The sequence below is a fragment of the Pezoporus occidentalis genome, unplaced genomic scaffold (genome assembly GCF_034315485.1).
Source record: "Pezoporus occidentalis ecotype Australia unplaced genomic scaffold, CSIRO_AGI_Poc_V1 ctg118, whole genome shotgun sequence".
Lineage (NCBI taxonomy): Eukaryota > Metazoa > Chordata > Aves > Psittaciformes > Psittacidae > Pezoporus > Pezoporus occidentalis.
Genome location: NW_026912972.1, coordinates 3,223,607 through 3,246,744, shown reverse-complemented (window position 1 = coordinate 3,246,744; position 23,138 = coordinate 3,223,607). Strand labels below are relative to the sequence as shown.

Sequence of the window (23,138 nt, the reverse complement as noted above, 5' to 3'; positions counted from 1 at the left end):
TGATCTCCACAGCAGTTGCCCAGCTCAGCAATTTTCATCGCCCAGATCCCATAAGGGGTCAACAATTCCAAGATTGCCATGTATGGATCCTAAGAAAAGCAAACTCCCTGTCCAAAGCCTTAGCTTGCTTATAACTACAGGTTTTACACTGAAGGTGCAAACATTAGAGGGAGATGTGGAACACTAAGGAGCTGAGAAATACCAGTCTGGATGCTTTCTCCTTAACCCTCAAATTACAAAGAAAAATAGAGTACCACATGCTCCAGTACTGCCTTAACACTCTCTGTATGGTTTATTCACCTTTCACTACCGCATTGTACTTCAACCATGAGGTTTTCATGCTGTATATTACCTACTCAGCATCACAATGACCAGGTTTGATGGTCCTAATGCTAGTCCTAAACTATACTATTAAAATCCCGAAAGATTTTAACCTTTATCAACAAGCCAGTAACTTCAGACTATAGAGGAGTTCAGAATAAAGTCCTTCCCAGCAGACAGTGATTCAGTAAGAGCCCTGTTACTGGGATAAGACAGGGAAATGCACTGATGAGAGCTGTAGCCCCAGTTGCAAAGCTTCTGGTGATTTGGCAACGCTCTCAGCATCTGACTGACTCTTGGTTTTGTGTCAATTCTTGCTAGCAGGCACAGGAATTTTTAAATCTGAAGGAGTATGGATTCAGACATCTATGCCTCCCCCCATCTCAGCATATGGCAATTAACTATAATAAGTCAAAGTGATTTAGAACAGCTAAACCATAAGGGGGAGAGAACTGAAGCCCATGCTTTCTCTGTGGGGTTACTATGAACTCAAGGGAGTCCCATGTTAGATCTGTCCCTGGGAATTCCAAGATGCTGCCTCAGAAGAACACCGTCAGTCCGATACACTGAGCAATGACTTTAGGACTTGCTCAACTTCACCATCTACCTCCCTCAGCCCGAGCGGTTAACAGTCAGAGGTTGCTACTCCTGAGAGCCAGGAAACATCCACACGCAGCAGAGCTGCTGCTCAAGCAAAGAAGGAGTTTGCGGGTATATATTTCATACCTATGTGAATATGAAGGCTATTCAAAAACTGGCACCAAAAAACTTCTAGTGTCTTAATTTGATTATATACTCTCCAATACTACAAACCCTTCTAGAACAGCCTCAAATGTCCTCAATTGCAATGCATACTTTTTTTTTTTTTCAGTTTAGGGGGCAGTTTTTCCCCTCTTTTAGACTTCTTCACCTCTTACCTGCAAGTACCTTCAAATGGAACCAGAAACTGAAGAGCACCAACAAACCACTAATTACATGTTCCTGACAGATGATGTTGAAATTACAATATATCTAAAACAAATGCTTTTGAAGAGAGAAATCGCTCGATTAGTCCCTTACCCAGCAAGGTGCAAATTTCACACGATGTTTCTGCCCTGAAGACAGTCGTGTGAGAAACTTCAGGTGTGTTCCTCTCATTTCAGTGCCATCAAAAAGACTTTACAAAACCTGGTACTGTCCCAGTCTCCAGTCCTTGGCATTTCTCCCAGAAGTTTACAAACACAGACACAAACAGTCATTGGTAAATAAGCACAACAGAGTATCAGCTGCAAAAACATAAAAATCAAAAATTAAACCCAAATTTTAGTACAAGTCCTTGGCTCAGTGAGAATGGTGCAGTTTTCATTTTGACATGTTTTATTTCATTTTGGCGGAAAGCAGCAAAAATAATTTCACTTCACTTTATTGGAAGTGAGTTTCCAGAGCCAAACCTGTTACCTTCTAGGGACAAAAAAACACCCCAGAAAGTGCAGAGGGAGGGAAGACAAGTACTGCAGCATGGTATTCAGGAAGAGGCTGTATTTTCATTCTGGAAAAAACTTTTTTGTCCTAGGTAAACCATTTCAAGGATTTTTTCCATTGTGTACTACTTGGGGTTTCAAAACCAAACCAGCTGAAATGCTACTAAACTGGCAACCAGTTTGCTTTTCATCTGCTGAATACACACTCTACTTGAAAGACAAGAAAGAACTGTAAAAGGAAAAGCTGACGTAAAGTAAGTACTGGGGGAGGGAAGAAACAAGTACCAGACACACACAGTACAGCAACTGATGTTTAAAGTGACTTTATGCTTATCCTCCCCTAATGCCCTAATTACCTGGCAGGATATAGCTGGGAATTGCAGTTTACCACAGCCAAGAACTTCCTGCTCCCTTCTCTCCCAAAAGCTATTGACCCTTAATTCCCCAATGACCGCTGCACCTTTCCCTATCCTCTCTCCCCTGCTACTTCTGCTTATTTCTTAGTCCTCACTTGACATTTCCATGTTATACCCTTCTCCCCCAGGCTTACCCCAACAGAATTTGTCTAAATCCTGAAACTAGTGTCTTCATGCTGGTAATGAGCAGCACCCTATTCAAATAAACACACCAAACCCCAACCACAAACCTGTTTGCACACAGGGTGGCATTCCCTTACCAGCATTTGTTTATAGTCGCTTCACTTCTTGGCTCTTCCCTCCCTTGCATAACATTGTCCCTTTAGTTACACAATGCTGCAGACAATGTTCTGGGGGATTTTTAATGGGGGATGATTGCTGTGTCATTTAGCGGGGTTTTTAATTGTGATCTTCTAGTTTTCAGTGACAATAACACTCTATTTGCATGAGCGTTTGTAAAGCTCCTCCCTACAAACCTTCTCTCCTGAATGGAGCCATCTTTTGTCATCCCAAACACCTGAAACTTTCTTGTTAACAATGAGATTCCTAGAGGCCAGGAAAAGATTTTTACGTTATATATATATATATATAAAACAGTGTGTGTGTGTATATATATATATGCTATTTTGCTGTCAAATTCAAGGGCCTACAAATAATGCTTAAAATTAACACAACTGTTTCCAGTTTATTCACAGATGAACAGTGTTTTAGATAAGCAAACTTCCAATGTTTCTTTCTTGCCTAGAAGACATTTCAAAAGCAAAGTGAAGTCCTTGGCAGCAAACAGCATCTGGTGACACACCTCAGATTAAGCTCAGCAAGAACGTTCAAAAATACTGTATTTCAAACTGACAAGAGCTGCCGTCCTGCAGAAGAGCTACATGAGCAAGCTTGATCTGTCTACACCACAACTGACAAAACCTGGTTTCCTACAGCTTTGTGTTGTTTGCCCACGATCCCTAGCAACTCTTGGACAGCCTCCCTAATACTGGTTAGACAAAAATAAAGCGGTGTTCTGGCAGACAAGCACACTACTGAAGCACTGCCCTCACTGCGTGCCAGGACCCAGAGCTGGAGCTGGCTTTGGCCAGCTCTAAGCTGTTCCTGGTGGGAGGGTGGCATCCACCTGGGTAGTACTTGACCTACCTCTCCCAGTTTGCACAAAACTCACAGGACCATATTAACTTCTAAGAATAGAGAGAACAGCTCAACAGCATAAGCTGCACTTTCTCATAGATTAGTCTGCAGCAATGAAGGCAAAAAGAGATGTTGGCCCCACTGGGTATGTCCTGATTAGGAGTATGAAAGAAAAAGGAAAGAGGTCCATCTTTAACACACCAGGAACTAGCCTTTAAGAGAAAGGAAAATCATCTCAGTAGGCAGAGCTTTTGTTTTCAGTTCAAAAGAAGCCCAGTTACTTCCTGACATGTATTTAAACATTTTAGTGTTTTGTTCTATTAATAGATTGGAAAAAAACCCAACAACCCAAACAGGATTATGTGGGGAGTCTCAGCTTTCAGCAGCGCTCACTGTGTAGACAGTACTATACAGATAAAGCTGCAAGCTCCGGTGTTCCACACTCCCCAGAAGATACAAGCACAAATTCCACCTCCTTGAGGAAAAAAACCTGAACTAACAATAAGACACACACACATCCTAAAAGGATCTTTGAAAAGAGAACTCAATTTTAGACAGACCACCCAAACACTTTTACTCATAAAAAACATCAAAAAGGACACACTTCAGGTGGAACTCATTAGTATTCATTTATGATAAAATACATGGCTCATTAAAATCTCTGAACAGGGTTTTTTTTCTTTGTTCATAACTGCTTCTGAACAGAGAGCTGTATTTTATTCCCAAGTTTATTTACTATGCCATCAACTAATTCCTGTTCTGTCTATAATGCCATGTATTTGTAATATAACATCTGAAGTTGGTTTTAACATATGCTAAACTTAAACACTTTCTGTAGTACATGACAGGTGCCTCTCTGTGTAGGCTGTACATGTCTCTAATATAAACACACATAATGCTTTCAGATCCATTTCCCTATCAACATTTCAGTTATCCTTACAAATTTCACTCTTTGAAGAATGGGCCATAAAACCTGGTCTTAAACAGCACCCATTCAGCTCTTAGGCACTGATTCAGATGACTGGAATTTAAACTCCACAAAATATTGACAGGACTTCACAATGCGATCCAATAAGGAAGGAGAGTCCTAAGGCACACAGAGTAGCTTTCTGAGTCGGTACATCTATTAGCATTATAACCATGCTCTGCTCAGTTTAATTTTTAGTACTTCGTTTTTATTAAATTAAGCACACAAAAGAAATATCACTTGGAAAAATCGACTGGATTTCTCTTCTTGCATAATGGTTACTTTGCTTCCCACCGCTAACGGGTATCAACCTCAGTGGTTTACAACCAGGGAGTTGATGCACAAAGTGGATTAAATCCTTGCTCAAGAGCACACGAAGCTGAGGGGGCGCACCTGGAGCTGGGCTGCTGTCCAGAGCTTTGCTATCCACTTTATCTACTCAGTTTTATGAGTAATGATCTGGGGGCCGGGAAGCCAACTGTGTCAGGGTCACTAGGAGGCAAAGGAATCAGTGGTAATCTGTTTACCACAAGGAAGTTTCAAAGGGGGAACTTAAACCCAAAAAAAACATAAAAATCACACATGAAAACGCAGGGTGAAGCTTTCCGCCCATCTGCTGACCAAAACATTAAAAAAAAAAGGTGAAAAAAGGTCAAGGCAGCACAACAGCGTGTACCTTCGGGCCGCGCTGCGGCGCACTGGGGACCCCGAGCACCCCGCACGGCCGAGGCGGGCGAGGCCGGCCCGGCAGCACCCCGGCGGCGCCGAGCGGGCGGGGCTCGCCGTGGAGCGTGGGGGGGGGAGGACGGCACAAGCCACACGGGAGGAGCTGGCGGGGCGGGGCGGGGCGATGAGGTGAGGCGAGGCCCCGCCCCCGCCTCAGCGCTCGCGGCCCCGCCCCGCGCCCAGACCGTTAGCCCACCCCCCCCTCACCCCGCCCCCACCCCAGACTCCTCCTCGCGCACGCGCACAGCGCTCGGCGGCGCCACGGCCGCTCCCGCCGCGGGAACCGGCCGCCGCCCGGCCCCGGGTTCTCCTTCCCAACACCCCCCCCACCGCCGCCGTTCTGCGCCTCAGCGCGGTGATTCCCCTTAGCGCGCAGCGACGGCCCCGCCGCCCGCACCCCCCACCCGCCCAGCGAAGCCCCGTGCTTGCCTCCGCCCGGCGGCTCGCTCCCGGGGCGCTGCCCGCTTCCCGCCGCACTACTCCCGGCGCGGCTCCCACTGCCGCTGTTGAAGAGTCCGCGCCCAGCTAAAGCGCAGCCAGGCGAGAGGGGCGGGGCCTCCCCTCGCAAGGGGAGGAGCACGGCCAATCAACAGCCCCGCTCTGAGCCAGAGCGGCCGCCCGCCATTGGCGGGGGTCCTGAGGCGGGGCGCTGAGGGCAGGACGGCGGTCAGAGCGTCGAGCCCTGCCGCGGAGAGGTGAGGTACAACCCCGAGCGCGTAAATAGCCATAAAAACACGTTTTCAAACTTTTTTAAACGCGTATAACTTCGAAATGTTCGATAACATTCACCAGCCTCACAGTCCCCTTCCTCACAACTCCTCTTCGGAGCCCTGAGACGAATAAGGGCACAGAGGAAGCAACTCTCTCTCAGGCTTTAAAGTAATGTAGACGACTGTAAGATTGCATAGAAATGCTTTATTATATTTATTTGAACAAAGTAATTAAAATAAGGCAGCTTGGATTACATGTAAACATCGAGGTCAGCTGTACAGTCCCTCCCCAAACTGTATAGTGACAGTAGTTAAGTTTCAATGCCAGGTTGTCAAAGGGGAATACAAATCCAGTGATAAATGCTAACATAAGTTCTGTTCATTTGTGAAGAATGTGGCTTCTCTGGAGCTATGATTCTGAAAAGCAAGGGCTGGATTCGATATAATGGCATCAAGTCTGAAATACTACCCATAATGTCCCAGACACAAAACTGCCTTTCACCACCAGAACTGTTGGAACCCAGAGGATTACTCTGTGTTGTCCCGAAATACTTAAATTAAAAGGTCATTTAATATTAGATATTCTGCATAGAGCACACTGTTGTTACTATTTTTTAATACTATCACTTCCTTGACGGAATACAATATACCACATTTATTTTACTTACATTCTGATGTCTGATTTTATACCTTACATTAATACATAGGATTCTGGGAAGACTCTTCAAACTAGTAAGCACCTGCCCTACTTGTCACTGACGATGTCTCTAGCAATAAGTTCTTTCATTATTTCATTGGTGCCACCATAGATTGGCTGAACACGGGAGTCCACAAAAGCTCTGAAGGAAAAAAAAAACAAAAAAAGGGAAGATTAAAAACAACTCTTCAGAATGGACACACAATCAGAACAAAAAGATACCACTATCCCCCTTAATTAAATAATTACATTAATTAAATTAATTAATTAAATAAATTAATTAAATAAAACTCTATAAAACAATACTCTTACTACTTCACCTCTCAACTCTTATTCCCTCCCTCTAATGCTCCCTCTCAGCACCCGAGCATTAACCCAGCTCCAGACACCAAAGCTCCCATTCCCCCATCACACTCGTCCTGCAGAACAGCACGCCTGCATGAACTGCTACACCCAGGTGCTTCCTTGTTAAAAAACAACTCCTGCAGAGCCAAACTGATAGTTATCGTGGTAAATTGCTCTAATGCCCTGGCCTGTCTGATCCTGTCAAGAGGAGTGCTAATGGTGTTGTCAGTTCTTTCTTTGAGGTGGGCCTCAAACAACCTGGGAGGAGAAGAAAGTGTCAATGGTTTTCACATCAGCTGGCTACAGCCTTCTACTGACACCAGCTCTATTTGGGCCAGCAGCAGAAAGCTGCATGCAGCCAAACCATTTCCATCCTTATGCTGGAACCAGCCCCAGTACAGGCACAGCTGGTGAGAGCACACAGGACAATGACAGCTTGCTTTTCCATCTTGATTCTGCTTCATTATTCAAAGAGCAGCGCAGGAGCAATACAGCATTCTCTGGAAACAGGCATGTTGCTGAACCATGGGGATAATAAAACCCTGTATGGACAACTACTGCACACACAGATAAGCAGCAGTTCGAGGACATCCTAAACAGAACTTGCTGGCCTTCCAACTTAGATAGGCTGCAGGACACTCACAAATTATACTCATTAAAAACATGCAGAAAAGTTATTTTAAAGCAACATTTCACACTCAACGTATTTAGAATAATACTGATTTTTTAAAAAAGTCAAACCTACTCAGTTAAACTTAGTTTGTTACTTATGACAACCGCACAGCACTCCTGATTTTCCTATTCCTATCAGATCACATCCACTTTCTGTTTTATTAAAAACAGCTCCAGAAAAGTCTACTTAGTGTGGCAAATGGCACGTACACAAAAGGAAACACATCTTGACAGATAATACACAAGGAAATATGTAAGAACTCCATAAATATCCCTAAATTCATAAAGTAAGACAAAAATTTGGAATAGCTAAACCCTGTTTTTACACGTAGATCTCTGAGCTTTTACACTTAAAAGGATGTAAAAAGCTGAATGTAGTCAATCATACTCTTGTTTGGGCAATTTGTTATGCTAGAGTATTACACAATATTTAGACTGACCAACAGGTTTTCCTTCCTTCATACACATGCATTTTATTTCAGATAAAACATGCTAACTACCTGTCCTCTTTTTTACTTTTACATTGCTTCCCTTTTTTTTACAGTTAACATTTTCTTCTAGAAAAGCAACTTCTATTTTGTGGAAAACAGATAATAATATAGATTAATTGCTCATCAGCTTATGAATTATTTGGAGAATCAAAACAAAGCCTTCCTCCAAACATCCATACAGTAGACTGCCTTTCAAAAAACATGATGAGAAAAGGGACAGTAAATCAGTTCTAAACATTAAAAAACTGACAAGTAGATGTAAAGGGGGTGCCTCATTTTAGTTTGCTGGTAATCTTTCATCATTCAAGTCTGAAATGCTACACTTACTTTGCAATTGGATACTCCCACATGTACCCCCATCCTCCATGCAGTTGCACGCACTGAGTAGCTATGCTGTTTTGGAGATCAGAAGCCCTTAAACAGTCAAAAAAAAAATTGGTTTTTAGAAGAATGTTATGCTATGAAACATCACGAGATACACAGATAACGGAGCAAGTCAAAAATAGAAGCAAACTTTTATTCTATATACAGACAAGCTTGCTTACCTTTCTCATAGCCACAGAGATTTCTTTTGTAAAGCAGGTTGATATAGTCTCTTTTCTTACCAAATCCCTCAGCTTTGTCAAAAAGTAACAGCAATCACAGGTTGCCCCTTACACTCCCACTAGCAATACACCACGATGCTCTTGAGTACATCCATCACCTAAGCATAATTTATTTTCCCTAACAGATGTTATAGTCTTCAATTCTACAAAAAAACTGTAATTCTTAAACAGGATTTCTTGCTGCAAAATTCAGATTTTACTTCAAAATAAAGATCTGAACTGCACTGGAAGGTCAAGCTAAATTTGAAAGATACCAACCCTCCCACACACACTTTCTAAGCATGTAACTTTCAGAGAAGGAACAGGAAAAAAAAAATTACAATTCAAGTCAATTTCTTCTCAATGAAGAATGTAAGAGTCCTCTTCAAACTACTCCTCTCCTATTCTCCAAACCATTCCCTCATCCAGTTAAATCCTTACAGTTTATTATATGAACTTTTAGTCTGCAGCAGTGAGTTATTGCAACTCTCTTTCCTAAATATATGTTCAAATTAATTTAGGTACACAATACAAACTGTCACCACAAAATAAAATCTTCAGACCTTTCATCACATATTAGAAATGAAATGCACAAACTGTGCTTTAAAATCCTTCAAAGCTCTAACTCAAGTCGAGGACTATACAAAAGGTTTGAAGCAAAACTAACAGGAGACAGTCTCCTGAACTAATAGGGAATAAAGCAATTCTACATTTTGGCATTTTCTAGACTGCATTAGGGAAAGGGGAAATCCATAACAAATTGTGCCACTAAACAGTTGGGAATGTAGGGGAGTTCAGATGGCTCACTCTGTGAAATTTGTTGAGGAAGTAAGTCTACATATCTGAGCTGACACTAGTTGCTTCCTCCTCCTCAAAACTGAATGCCTCTGCTTACGTACCTGGTACTTCTAGGTAATCACTGCCAAGAACAGCACTCAATCAAAATCCTTCCTTTCACTGTAAATACTCTCTCTGGATTTCCTCAGTAATCTCTGCTCATTTCTAGGAGCTGTACACCAGTGCATCTTCCACAAAATTATTTTTTCATGTCTGATGTGCTTTTTTTTCCTCCCATCTTTGCAAGCAGAAAGAAAACTATACAAATTTATGTGCCACTATCTTAGATGTTTCTACTCATCCAGCTTTCTCTGGTTAAATGTAAGTTAGCAGATAACACCACCAAGTACAGGGAGAGGAAGGAGGAGTTCTGGCCAATAAAGGAAAGCACTGTTTAGTCTCAGTTACAGCAGTAACTGTAGCCAACTATTTCTTTCCTAAACCAGACAGCTTCAGAGACTGGGTGGGCAAAAGGGCTATTGCAAAATAAAATTAATTCATTAACGATTAATAACCATGTGAGCTTCAAATAAACCTGTGCTTTAAAAAAAAAACAACAAAACAAACACCCCCTTTAAAAAAAAGAAAAATAACCCCCCCCCAAAAAAACCTCAACAACAACTTGCTACAGAAAAATATAAATGTTTGTCTGAATACCAACAAAATACTCACTTCTACTCAAAGCTAAAGCCGAGTCCTGATCTGGTTATTAATGGAAGCATGTTTTAAAAGCACACTATTGTTTGGAAATCGATCTGTTTAAGCAACACTGGTTTTCAATGTAATAAAGTTTTTTGATGGCTACACTATTAAATCTAAAGCTAGTGGTCTGTATTAGAAGCTGACTACGTTATTATTAATCAGCCAGCAGTGTTACCTTTTCAGTAAATCTGAACAGTTCAGTGTTTTTATCAGCCTCCTATCAAGATCATACAAGTAACTACATACCAATACTTTGCCATGGAAGCTGTGGGGGAGTCCAGACGTTTATCTGCATGCAGCTGCAAACAGCTGTCCAGAAAAGCTCGGCCCACACAGATCTGTGTTTTCATTTCTGCCAACTTGTGCTGCACCGTCTGATGTTGGAAATGGACAAAGAAAGAGCAGAAGCAGGACAGTTGTAAGTGATCCCTGAAGTAGAAAATGGAGCATTTTCTAAAAGGGTTTATGTTAGAAATTGCCATTTCAAACCACTTTGGCTCTGTGCACCAGAAGACAGCTTACTTTCCATACAATTATGGCTTTATCAATCTTATTAGAGAAAATTACAACCCTTTACTTCTCAACACCAACTCAAAACATGACTTTACAAGAATCTGAACCCCATAACCTGGACACAATTCCTAGAGAGCAGAGAAGGAGGCACTGGGTGCTCTGTCCCTCTTGGCTGCCTCTTGTGGGGGAATGTCCCTTCACTTCATAGAACCACCAACTTCCCCAGTTAATATCATTTCATTATCTACTGAAAGCTTTTTCTATGCATTCAGCTCTTGAGAGTTTAAGTCATATGCAAAGGGACACAAGCAAAACCAAAGGAACTTTTAGACTAACAATCAGAAAGTTTTTCAACACTAAGTTCTGTCACATTGTAAGAGTTTCTAAGTAGAAGAGGTAAAAGAAACTTAGAATAAATCCATTGCTAAGATTCTATAAAGCCAGGCCACGCAAGCATCCACCCATCTTTGTTATTCTGGTAGGAAGGGGATAAAACCAGCACTCGGTAACAACAGGTTTTCTAATCTCACAGTTCTGAAACTGTGCGTGTATATATATATATTAAAAAAATACCTTCTTGCTTCCCTTGACAAGAAATATAATGGAGCAGTCTACTATTACAAAGATTTGATTTCAAACACTACTGTGGCATGACTAATCGAATTAGACAAGGCAGAGTTCTAATTAGAAAGGATTTTTCATTATATGCATATTCTAGCTGTCAGCAACAAAAAGGAAACTGAAGAGATATGCAAGAATGGATTACTTCAGCAAAAATAATATACTTCATTAAGTTTATTTGCCACCTGGTGGTTGGTAGTAGGCTAGCCTAAAAAAGGGGATTATTTTGGAGGTCTCTGCACAGCGAACTATCAGAATTAGGAAGCATCCTTTACCTACATTACAAAAAAGGTAAAATAAATTTCTTTTGTGTTAAAGCTGCACACTGCATATTACTACATTTCTGAATGTTAGCTTTAAAATCAGATGAAAATCATAATTTTCTGAAAGACATCAAGCAGTCCAGCCTTTAAAGGGCCTGATTCTGCTGCTATTCACAGCTAAAGGTTTGATTTTGACAAAGGAAGTCTCAACAACATCCTCCAACCCATATAAATCACTTCTGTCCTATAAACCAAATGTGCAGGAGCTTGGTCTGCTCCAGTCCTAACAGCTAACGTGGTTTTCAGGAAAGTTCGAACATCACACTACTGGGGAAAGCAACATCTGTTTTATGACTGCAACTAAAGAGCGTAGGCAGAAGTGTCTCAAATCACAATTAACTACCACTGTTAGGAGTGAGGTATGCTCACAGAGAATGATCCAACACTTTCATATGCAGTCACTTGAATACACAGCTAGCTGGTAGCTGAGGAATCTCATTACAATACCCATACAGCTGAATACAAACACCTTTGTATGCAGGCAGCAAGGTCACTGCCCAGGAGCAGCCCCCAGCATCAGCCTTGAAGCTCATTTTTCTGCAATGCATTGTGTGCATAGGAACGCAGCACCTGCACATGCACCAAGCTCTTCTGCAGTCTGTAGAACTCCAGGCAGATACAGACGCATACGCACGTGTAACAGACCCTGTGGTTAAGACCTCCGACAGTAAAACACAAGCCTAAGAGCAACAAGGCGATTTTGTCTCACCAGCAGCAAAAAGCCTGTTTCAGCTTGCACATTTCACTTCCAAAAGCAGCATTGCTGGGAGGTATCTAACTGAACACGTACATTAAGGCTTTTGTGGTGTTGGGCATGGAAGCAAACAACAGCCATGGTCCAACAGTGGAACTGTGCAAACAGTCCTTTGCAAACAGCCCAGTGATTTTCCTTTGCTCCCTACTTCACATATAAAGCAAAAGCACACTGGAATCTGTACACAAGTCTCTCAGCTCAAACTCACCTGCAAGTGTGCAACTGTCTTCCCAAAAGCTTTTCTTTGCTTCACGTAATTCCTTGTTTCTTCAAACATGAATTCACAGCTGGCAAGAGCTATGTCAGCAATTAGCAGTCTTTCCTTTTGAAACACAAATTACAGAATCCATCTGAATGAGACCTACATTTCTCCGTATCAGATGCACAACTGGGGCACAGGTGTTCAGTGTGGTTCATTAAGGGAGGGGGGCAGAAGTCACATGAAGTATCAAATCAGACACATTGCATTACTGAAATTAATGAGTGGGACAAATGCCTCCTGCCTGAAGCTCTGTTAAGTCTTTTCCAGGGTAGTATTCTACCACAACGACTCAGAAAATAGCTACAAATCAACTACAGGCCTTGTGCTGACTGAAAAATACACACCAAATTCTGGTTCAATCTTTGGTTTTCACTGCTGAGGTTAAAGAACAACTGTATTTAACCATTTCAATGGGACAACTCAAAAATAAACCAAAACAAAACCTACCAAAAAACAACTAAATCCCTGGCTGTTTTTTTCCTTCATCATAACATGTTGAAAAACAGGAACTAAGTACAGAACAATTGCTTCTAGCACCACTGAAATCATCTGATGCATCAGATTGAACCTGTTCATGAATGCAGCTATTTCTTTAAAGCAGTAAAACATTTCCTTTGATCAGGTTTTGTACTTGCTCACAGGATAAAATTAAATAAACATGTCCCCTAACAGATAAGGCAAGTACATAGTTTTGACAAAGCAGTCATGCTTTGAAAGACCACATTGCTTCTTTATCCTCTCAAATAATTACAAAACTTCATAAACTAAGTCGTAAAAATGTTATTTCCACTAGCAAGGTATTTTGGCAACTTCTTTACTTTGCTATAGGGACAAAGAAGAGTTCCTTATATCTTTAATATGCTTCTATTGGTGTAAGAGCTAAAATAGCAGTGTTTGCTTGTTTCTGTAAAGAGAATGCCAAATGCATCTGACACCTCCAAGCTGTATTTAATTTCCTAAGCAAAGTGGTTTCATGATAGAATTATACAGAAAAACTGTGGTACATTCTTTTAAATACACTACCTTCAGCTTCTTCAATAGCTAGGGCGCTGATTAAGAGATAGGGCTGAGCTGGTGGGATATCAACATTTTTATCAATGCCCAAAGAATTACACCATTAGCACTAGGAACTGTGTACTCCAGTTAAGCAGCAGTTATTGACACAGTCTTGCCTACAGACATCCCGATTCTGAGCCCAAGGCGGCTCCCCATGATACACTATCATCAAGTGTATCAAATTCTAATGATGACAAAAATCATCCTGTATTCTTCCTACAGACAGCAAACACTCAGCTCCTCTTACCTGAGGGAGTTCTGCCATCAGATAATAGAAGCCTTTGTTCTCTTTTCCAAGCAAGGCACTGGCTGGCAACCGCACATCTTCAAAAAACAGCTCTGCCGTGTCCTAAGAGGATTTTAAACATAACCATTCAGAGCCTGACATCCTCATCTCTTCATTCCACTTCATTTGCCTCATTTTTTTCTTGCTATTGTACACTTTAATTTGAAATCATAGAACCATTTAGGTTGGAATAGTCCTCTGAAAGTTACCTTGTTTCTCTCCTTCCAACAGCAGCTCCAGCAAAGCAAGCAGCTGAAGGCCTCGTCCACTTCTTTCCAAAGCTCCTAATATGAAGGCTCCACAACTCCCCTGGCCCCCTGTTCCACTATATGATCACATTTATGGTGATCTTTTTTCTTAATACCTACTTAGAATTTTCCTTAACATAACTTGCGTCCCTTGCCACTCTCACTATGCTCCTCTTAGGAGAATCAGGTGCTACCACCTCTACAGCTGACTGTCAGGTAAGCTGAAGACTCCAATAAGATCCTGTACTTTCAGGCTTCTTCAGAATGAAGAAATCCAGGTTCCTCAAGTCTCTCCTTACTGAATGCTGCAGACTTATTAGCCAAACTCAGCATCATACCTTGCATGTATATCACTTGTGCTCTAGAGCCTAAGAACTTGAATAGCATCAGTTTTTATATTTATTTAGCAAATGCCAGGCATGAAGTGATTTTAGACTTCCTCCAAGCTACCCGTTACGGATGGTAGGAACTCACCTGAGCTTTCAAGCCAATTTTGTTCAGCTTGCGTCCCTTGATGAAACCTTTTGTTCCATTTTCCACCAGGAAAAGGCTGATCCCATGAGCAGGAGATCGGGCCTCCCGGTTGGTAACTGCAACCACGATCACTACATCACTCATCCAACCATTAGTGATAAATACCTGTAAAAAATGCAACTTGGAATAAAGCAACATGCTAGAAAAATGGCATTAGCTCTTTCAGGGGTGAGCTGCAAGTGTCCAAAAGACGTTAAAGCTTCCAGAATTAAGTGTTTTTAAACCAGGTCTATGAAACTAGGAATTAGTTTGAGAACTGCTGCATGGGTCAGAAGTATGAACTTAAATGCAAATATCTGTTTCTTTTGCCTGCTCCACGATAAAGAAGGAGTATGTTATTGAATGCAGAGATCAAATGAACACAGAGGATCTCTTTCCTAGAAAATTAAATTAGCAAGGTATAACATCTAAAACTATCAATGGCTCCTTGTCACAACTGCTTATTATAATCCTGCAAATTAACTCATGAACCTGCCAAAGTGATCCATCTTAACTCCAACTAAAGAAATGAGCTATCTGCCCTCAACTGTGCAGCATGAGCAAATACCCTTTTGAATACCTATACATACATACTTCCTTGCACACATTCTCACCACTGGAAATTCTGCTAATGAGAGAAGTCTCTATCAGTACCACGTTATCAGCAGGAGTACAAAAGAAAGTGGGGAGAAAGAAGATTAAGACATTTCATAGCTTTAAAACCAACCCTGTTGAACCCACACTTCCATTTGCACTACCCACTGCTGGCAGTGAAGAAGAAGTTAATGCTGCCAGCTTTGCAATAGCTTGACAACACACACAGAGCATCTGATCCAGTTGGGTTCTCTCACCTAACACAACCAATGGGTTCCTGAATAAAGATTCCACAGCCTGCATTACGGCAATGCCAAGTTTTCACTTGGGCCACAGATTTCACAGTGATAGCATATCTGTTTTGTTGTTCAACCTCAGTGCTAAAAAACAGCTCTGGTGCTGCTTATTTTTATGCAGAACTTATTTTCTCCCCTCTCCCCTCTTCTTCCTAGTTTAAGAGAAAAATGGGCCTTTTGATAAGGTTATTTAAAAGTTACAAAAATAACTTACTCAAGCCCTTCCATAACTTGGTCTGCAAATTGACAGCACCATCTCAAGTCCTAGGAAAAAATAACTGGGGAACAAAAAAACTCACCATCACAGCATAACCCACAAAATCCCCCCAAAATGAAAGGGCTGGGGGGAGATAATAACACTGGCAAACATCCTTCACTGTCTTGGATGCATTCACTTCCTGAAGCCTATGAGGTGCATATGTCTGTTCACTTACCTTGCTCCCATTAAGAATCCAGTCATTTCCATCTTTTTTTGCATATGTTCGGATTCCCTGCAAGTCACTAAAATGAAATTCAAAAGGCCCTTCAAGAAACCATTGCAGAAGCTTCAATTTGCATCTTGAATTCTACCCAATATAAAAGAAAGTAATTTTATACTGTCCACGAACAGGGTCAGTGAAAATGCAGACAGTGAAACACGGCGAAAGAACTTGAAGCATAACACAGAAACCACAAGCATGTTGTGGAAAGGGATGATAAATCCATACAATTGTACAAGAACAGGAGGTCCCGTTTTCATGGGTCTGCTTGTGGAAGGTGGTGTCATAAGCACTAACACCAACAGGTCAGTATCCCCTTACACAAATATGTCTTAAACGATAAGCACCAGACAAAACCGCATCTTCTAAGCAGGCTCAACCCTTATCAGGAGGTTCTGTAAAAAGCCACTGGCAACATCTATCATTTGTAGAAGCACGACACCAAGTTTTGCTTTTCACCTGTCCCTCTCTGTTTTGGGAACTGGCCAGATCAGCTATGTCTACTTCGAACATGTGCTGTCTGCCCTTCAATAATGATGGGCAAGGAGGGACACTTCTCTGTTTGAAAGGACTCAGAGGAGACAAAACAGGGAATTCTGTTCCACAACAAAAGATAATAGTAAAAGTCAAGCCCTCTTTACTGAGGTATATAATTTTCTCCTGACTACCTTGGGTATTAAAATTATGTTCACATGACAAGGAAGTTAGTAACTATAAACTCAGACTATAAAAGCAAACACAAAGCATTATTTGCCCACAGTGGGATGATACAGAAATGGACTGTCATCAAGCATCTTGAAAATGACAAAGCTGTAAAGTATAACAGGGTTTTTGAGGTCCTACCTAATCAAGGGTATTGTCTAATAACTAAAATGACCATATAACCAGGAGGCTCAGAATTGCTTTCACTGACAAATCAACAGACAGCACATAATGTTAAGACCATTGTTTTACTATTTAGCTTACCTGCCAGCCCCAGGTTCTGTCATGGCAATAGCTCCAATGCACTTGCCTGCGATCATTTCAGGGATAAAGTGTTTTATCTGCTCTTCAGAGCCATAGTTTGCAATGTAGGGCATGACTATATCTGAATGAAGGCTGAATCCTGGGCCAGTACAGTTAACATACATCCTTGGGGAGTAGGGGAAAAGAAGTTAGAAGTTCAGAAAAAGTGCCACAAGGATTAAACACTGAGCTTTACACTGTTACAACACAGACCCAACAATGAAGAAAGCCCCACCACACAGAAGTCTCACACAATCTGAGCTGTGGCACTTGCACTGTTATTTATAGAATGCATTTTCACAGCCAAATGGGTATATAGCTTACCAGACTAACGAAAACCCTTCTCCCAGCCACAAAGCCCTAACAGTGGAGCACAATGACATTTGTTACTTAAAACAATCATCCATAATACTTAAAACAAGAGGGTCTAAGCTATTATTTCTATGAGGAAGATAACACTATTTTCTGTAAGCAAACATATTCTACAATGAGGACACCTAATGGAAAAATAACAGTCTCTTGATAATATCACTGAAATTCTTCCCAAAGCATGTGATACTCACTGCTCCTCCCAGACCACAGCTGAAGAGAGGATATCCGCTCCGATGCCTCCATGCTTTTCAGCGATAGCAACACCCAGCAATCCCTGCTGCCCAGCCTTTTCCCAGAGCTCCCTGCTCACCTGGCCATCCTTCTCCCACCTGCAAAATGAGCACAAAGACAGCTATACATTAAATCCCCCATGTGCTACTGCTTATTTGTCAAGGCTGCTGCTTCACGCTGCAACACCCACAGGTGGGTTTTACCACACAGGAAGAGGCGTTCAGTCTCACCAGCAGACAATGTGTAGGGTATGTGGACAACGATATTTTGCAGCTACGAAGTGATAGCTTAATAATAGTTCTTTTATTCTTCAAGTCCATAGATGCCACTGTGGACACAACGGGGCACCAACTGTACAAGAAGTTTGAACTCCTGCTTCCAACATATAACCTGACATCTCTTTCAGAATTGCTATGGAAGGCAGTGCTGTCTATTGCACTGAGCACCAGAGTGCTTTAGCTACAACCAGCTGGATAATTATGAGCAGGTGTTTATCTTCCTGATATTCCATTTTCCCCATATACAAAATGAGTGGAACACATCACTACCTTTTGTGAAAGATTTCAACTCTACCAATGAGAACTCCTTCATCAGAACCGAGCATTAACATATTTGTCACCTTTATATAAAGTCAGCTCCTGTGCACTTACCACAAGTCAGTTCTGTATCACGGTAAATTACTGCTTTAAGGAAGTTTCAAGGCTGTAAACAGATACTTGAGGCTTATTTGCTGACACTTTGCAAACTTTTAACACCACAGGAATCACTTACTCTTGGAAAAATGGTGCCTCTTTACGGAGTTTGCCAACTCACCGGCAAATCAGACAGACATTAATGGCCCAGCTTTTGCTTTTAGTGCTTTTTTTTTTTAAAAACCACAATTTTAAGGTCCTATGGAAGATAGATTATACCAGAACCTCTCCTCTGACACACCTGTGTGCAGCAGAACCATGCCACAGAACTTTATCCACAGTTAATCAAGTATCTTATCCTACATATTTAAGCTCATTCCCAGACCTTTTGTTCTTACACGGGAAATCTAAAACAAACCTCTCTCATGAGCATCTCTGCTTCCCCACCACCACTTTCAGGGCCATTCTTGTCTCTACTTCATAAACTAAGCCTGAAGCCTCCTTTAATTGAAAGGTCTGAAAAAAGAACAGTTCATAGGTTGATGAAGTGATATAGAAATACAAGTCCAGCTTATTTCAGTTTGCCTGGCAAGCTAGCTGGATATTCACCAGTCTCAAGCAGAGCCAGTACCCATTCACAGACCTACATTAGAAGTCATTTTAACAAAAGATGAGGGAAAACATCTGTTTTTGTGGATAGGATATGACTGTTCAGTGGAAAAGCATCCTGCTTTGAGGTCACGGCTGGAGGATGAAAAAAAATAGCTGGCAACAACCCTGATGCAAACTGTTTCCATTGCCTCCTGCTGTTCATTTCTGCCCCAGAGCCTCAACACCCCACCCACTCAATTGTGCCACCTCAGCTGTTTATGGGAACACACTGTGAGCTGCATCAGGAAACTCATCTAGCAGTGAGATTCAAGAACAATGCAAGTGCAATAATTAATACTGCAAGGCCTGGGTTGGGGCAATCCCAAGTACAAACATAGGTTGAGCTGATAATGGGTTGAGAGCTACCCTGAGAAGAAAGACTTGGGGGTGTTGGTTGATGAGAAGCTCAGCATGACCCAGCAGTGTGCTCCTGCAGTCCAGAACCACCCCTGTGTGCTGGGCTGCACCCCCAGAGCATGAGCAGCAAGTCATGGAGGGGATTCTCTTTGCTGCGCTCTGGGGAGACCCCCCCTGCAGTCCTGATCCAGCTCTGGGGCAACAGCACAAGAGGGACATGGAGCTGCTGGAGCGAGTCCAGAGGAGGCCATGGAGATGCTGCGAGGGCTGGAGCAGCTCTGCTCTGGAGCCAGGCTGAGAGAGCTGGGCTGGTTCAGCCTGGAGAAGAGAAAGCTCCAGAGAGACCTTACAGAAGCCTTTCAGTACCTGAACAGGCCAACAAGAAACCTGGAGAGAGGCTTTCAAGAAGGGTTTGTAGCAATAGGACAAGGGGGAATGATTTAAACTGACAGAGGGGAGATTTGTATTACACATTAGGCAGAAGTTCTTCCCTGTGAGGGTGCTGAGACGCTGGCATAGGGTGCCCAGAGAAGCTATGGCTGCCCCATCCCTGGCAGTGTTCAAGGCCAGGTGGGACACGGGGGCTTGAAGCAATCTGCTCTAGTGCAAGGTGTCCCTGCCCGTGGCAGGGGTTGGAACTGGATGAGCTTTAAGGTCCCTTCCAACACAAACCAGTCTGGGATTCTATGAACACGCCCTTCACTAACCCCTGGTGTTTTTGAAAGGCTATTTTTCAGATAAAGAAAAATTGCTTAAAGACACTTCTGCAGCTTAAGGTTTTTTTGTTCAAAAACATGTTCTTAGCTAATTTACTCTCCCCAACTATAACATGACTTGCTATAACTAAAACAAAGTAGAAAAACACCCTCCAGCTCTAGTTCAATAGAAGTACAATGCTTCTAATCAAGACCACACATTTCCATGGAAGCAAAAGTTAAAAGACAGAAATGTAAACAAAGATACTCTGTGCAAGTGTGTTGGCAATACATAATTACCATCCTACCTGTACCGTGTTGACAAACCTACTGCAATGTAACCCAGACACAGTGTCAATGCTTTTTTTAGATCACAGCAGTGCAATAGCTCAAGAACTGAATTATTTCCCTAATTCCACCCCCAGAACATTAGTGTCAGAGTTAATACCTACAAGCAGAGATTCTTTTGCTGCAACTCAACAAACTGCATTTATCTGTTCATAGGATTAAAGACAAGATTGCCTGCACTGGAGCTCAAATAATGCAGTGAATTTTGTTTAGGTGTGATTTCTCCTCCCCTCCCCCCATATGATTTTCACAGGCATGTTTGTTTTAACTGAGTAAATTAAAAAAGCTTGTGATGAGAACAAAAATTCTGTTTATCCCGTCATATTAACACCCCCAAAAAGCATTTTTGGGGAAAAATGCACATTATTTGGCAAACCAGAACTTGTAAGAGCTATCTTACTCTGCATGAAAAGGCAGCACTTCTTCCTGAAAGAACTTCCTGGCACTCTCCCTGAAGATATCATGTTCTGATGAGAAGATCCTCCGAGTGCCTATATCAAGCAAGCTTTTAGCAGAAGATGGTTCAGGGCGCTTTGTGCCATGCTGCTCAGCTTGCAGAGGACTAAAAAAGACAAATGAAAGCATCTGTTAGCACACCCCATTTGCATAACCCTTTAAAAGAAAGGGGACACCTGCTTTGTTAAACATATTTCATGTCCCAAGCCTTGCACACTGTTAGGTCTCAACGATACCCACAATAAATGTAAAACTTAACAGACAATGTACTTCACTGGGCTATGAAAGGTGATAAAGCAAGACCAGTTTGTCCTTAACACTTCAACTAAACTAAAACCAATAATAATACATACGTAGGTGAGAGGGTAAAGTTTCTACTCATTAGAGATGCTAAAAATCATCACTGCCTTCTCTCTCTGCCACCCAACCTCCAAGATGCACTTCAGCTCAATTTAAACTGAAAGGGTAAAACTTTTTGAACAAGTACACTTTGTCAGTTTTGTTCATTCTCTATACACTCCCAAAAGCCTCCAAACCCATGACATTGAAAATTCACACACTCAAAATACAAGCAAGTATGATATGGATTTGCTTGCTCTGAGGGCGGTAGTATACGCTGCATTCTCATATATGCCTGCATAGTTCTAACCTAAACTTTGAAATTCCTTCTAGTTTTCAGTATCTTTGCTGTAGAGGAAGGCTAATCCTCCCAAAACTCTGATACAAACAAATCTAAAAGCAGAAAAGCTCCTTTAACAATAAGCAAGAACTGAAACAATGGTAGATGTCAGTAGCTGAAACCACAAGGGAAGTGCAATTACAAAGTAACAAGGAAGGGTTTGAAGCTTTTGAAGGGGCTTAGAGTGTCAAGGATGACATACAACTTTAGGGCTGAAATAAAAAGTCATCTCTTTGTGTTCCTTGACTTGCTTTTATTTTATTGCCACAAAACACCAGAAATTAGAAATACAGAGCTGAGCTATATAAAATAGAAAAGCATTCACTGTTCCTTTCTCAAACTATTTTGTTCCTCTCTCCTCAGATCCTCAGCACAGTAATTTTGTGCAGTCCCACAGGGCTTAACTGAGCCTACACTTACTCACTCCATTACCGAGACAAAGGTCTTTATTTACTGCCACATGAAGTTACTCATACTGTTGCTGGTGCAAAGGATTAAACGTGCCTGAAACACAGACTCTATTTACTCCTAGTGATAGCTGAAAGCAGCAGGCTACTGCAACTTGCTTTGGACCCCCAAGCACAGGCTTTCCATGCTGGGCTCTCCCAAAAGCTCCATCTCATGTTTAAAGCTGTTTAAGATGCTGCTGAGCTATATTTAAGACCACTTAATTGTGGCTCACAGCTCATGAGGCACACAGGAAGGACCAGGCTGCTGCAGCACACCAACCACATCCCTAGGAGACACAGCCTAAAGGTCAGAGGAAGGATGAAGATGTCCCTGCATTTCTGCTCCCCAAAAACACCATTCCAAGGGCCCTGCTGCCATGGGTCCAGTGTTCCCAGGAGAAGGCATGTCCAGCCTGTCACCTGCTGTCATTACGGGACTCGATGTTCCCAGAGCGTGGATGGGAAGTGGAGCAAAGGTCGGCCCAATCATGGGATACGTAGGAGATTCTGAACCTGTCAGGCACTGGGGGCTCAGCAGGCTCCTGGGCCTGGGGCAAGGGGGGGGGGGGGGCATGCCACAGCCCAGAGTATCCAGGGGGGCTCCCAGGCCTGGGGGGAGCCAGGCCACAGCCCAGGGCATGGGGGGGGGGGTGGCGTCCAGACCTGGGGGCCACCAGACCCCAGTTACCTCCTGCAATGGAGGCACAGGCACACACATAGATCAGTATATACACATTATACACATAGACCTGCGCCTATAATCTTCCTGCCACACATACACATAGCACACACCCGCACCACCCCTCCAAATGCATACACAGGGACGCCCACAACGTATGTATATTCACACAGTATGCATACGGATATATATACACACATAGTATATATATGTGCATATATACATATAGCATGTGCAAGCCCATCAACATATACACGGAGTTACAACCCAGACTCTGGCACCCGGGCACCCCCACCACACATCCACCTCCCCACCCGCGCCTCAACCCCGCTTTATCCCCGGCGCTGCCCACCAGCGCAGGTCCCGCGCCCCGCTAACCTGGCCTGGGCAGAGAAGGGCCGGGGGCCGACGGCCCGCAGCAATCCCCTCAGACAGAACAACCGAACCGCCATCTTACGCAGCGGCGGGACAGGGCAGGGCGGTCCGGCAGCAGGCGGGGCACGGTCACGTTAATAACAGATTATTGTTTTCTTTCCGGGTCGCTCCCCGGCGGCTCCTGGGTTCCGTCTGCCTC

General features: G+C 42.6%; 2 protein-coding genes across 6 annotated transcripts in view; both read right to left on the bottom strand.

The window, feature by feature from the left end:
• Nucleotides 1-1,577, bottom strand: part of KANSL1L (KAT8 regulatory NSL complex subunit 1 like) — a 60,820-nt gene extending 59,243 nt beyond the window's left edge. For 2 of the 5 annotated variants that reach the window (XM_062602679.1, XM_062602693.1), the window contains exon 1: nt 1,381-1,577. In XM_062602679.1, the coding sequence (XP_062458663.1) occupies nt 1,381-1,458 (78 nt within the window). In that variant the 5' untranslated portion in view covers nt 1,459-1,577. The remainder of the gene's footprint in view (nt 1-1,380) is intronic. The other 3 variants (XR_009961564.1, XM_062602703.1, XM_062602696.1) reach the window with 3 other exon arrangements.
• Nucleotides 1,578-5,922: 4,345 nt separating this feature from the next.
• Nucleotides 5,923-23,064, bottom strand: ACADL (acyl-CoA dehydrogenase long chain). Its single transcript, XM_062602216.1, has 11 exons — nt 22,943-23,064; nt 20,702-20,863; nt 17,579-17,716; nt 16,977-17,141; nt 15,966-16,032; nt 14,603-14,767; nt 13,842-13,943; nt 12,485-12,598; nt 10,312-10,439; nt 8,270-8,356; nt 5,923-6,576 (listed from the first exon to the last, which is right to left on the bottom strand). The coding sequence occupies exons 1-11, from the start codon at nt 23,014-23,016 to the stop codon at nt 6,483-6,485; spliced, it is 1,296 nt and encodes a 431-aa protein (XP_062458200.1). The 5' UTR covers nt 23,017-23,064; the 3' UTR covers nt 5,923-6,482.
• Between the last annotated feature and the right edge of the window lie 74 nt (nt 23,065-23,138).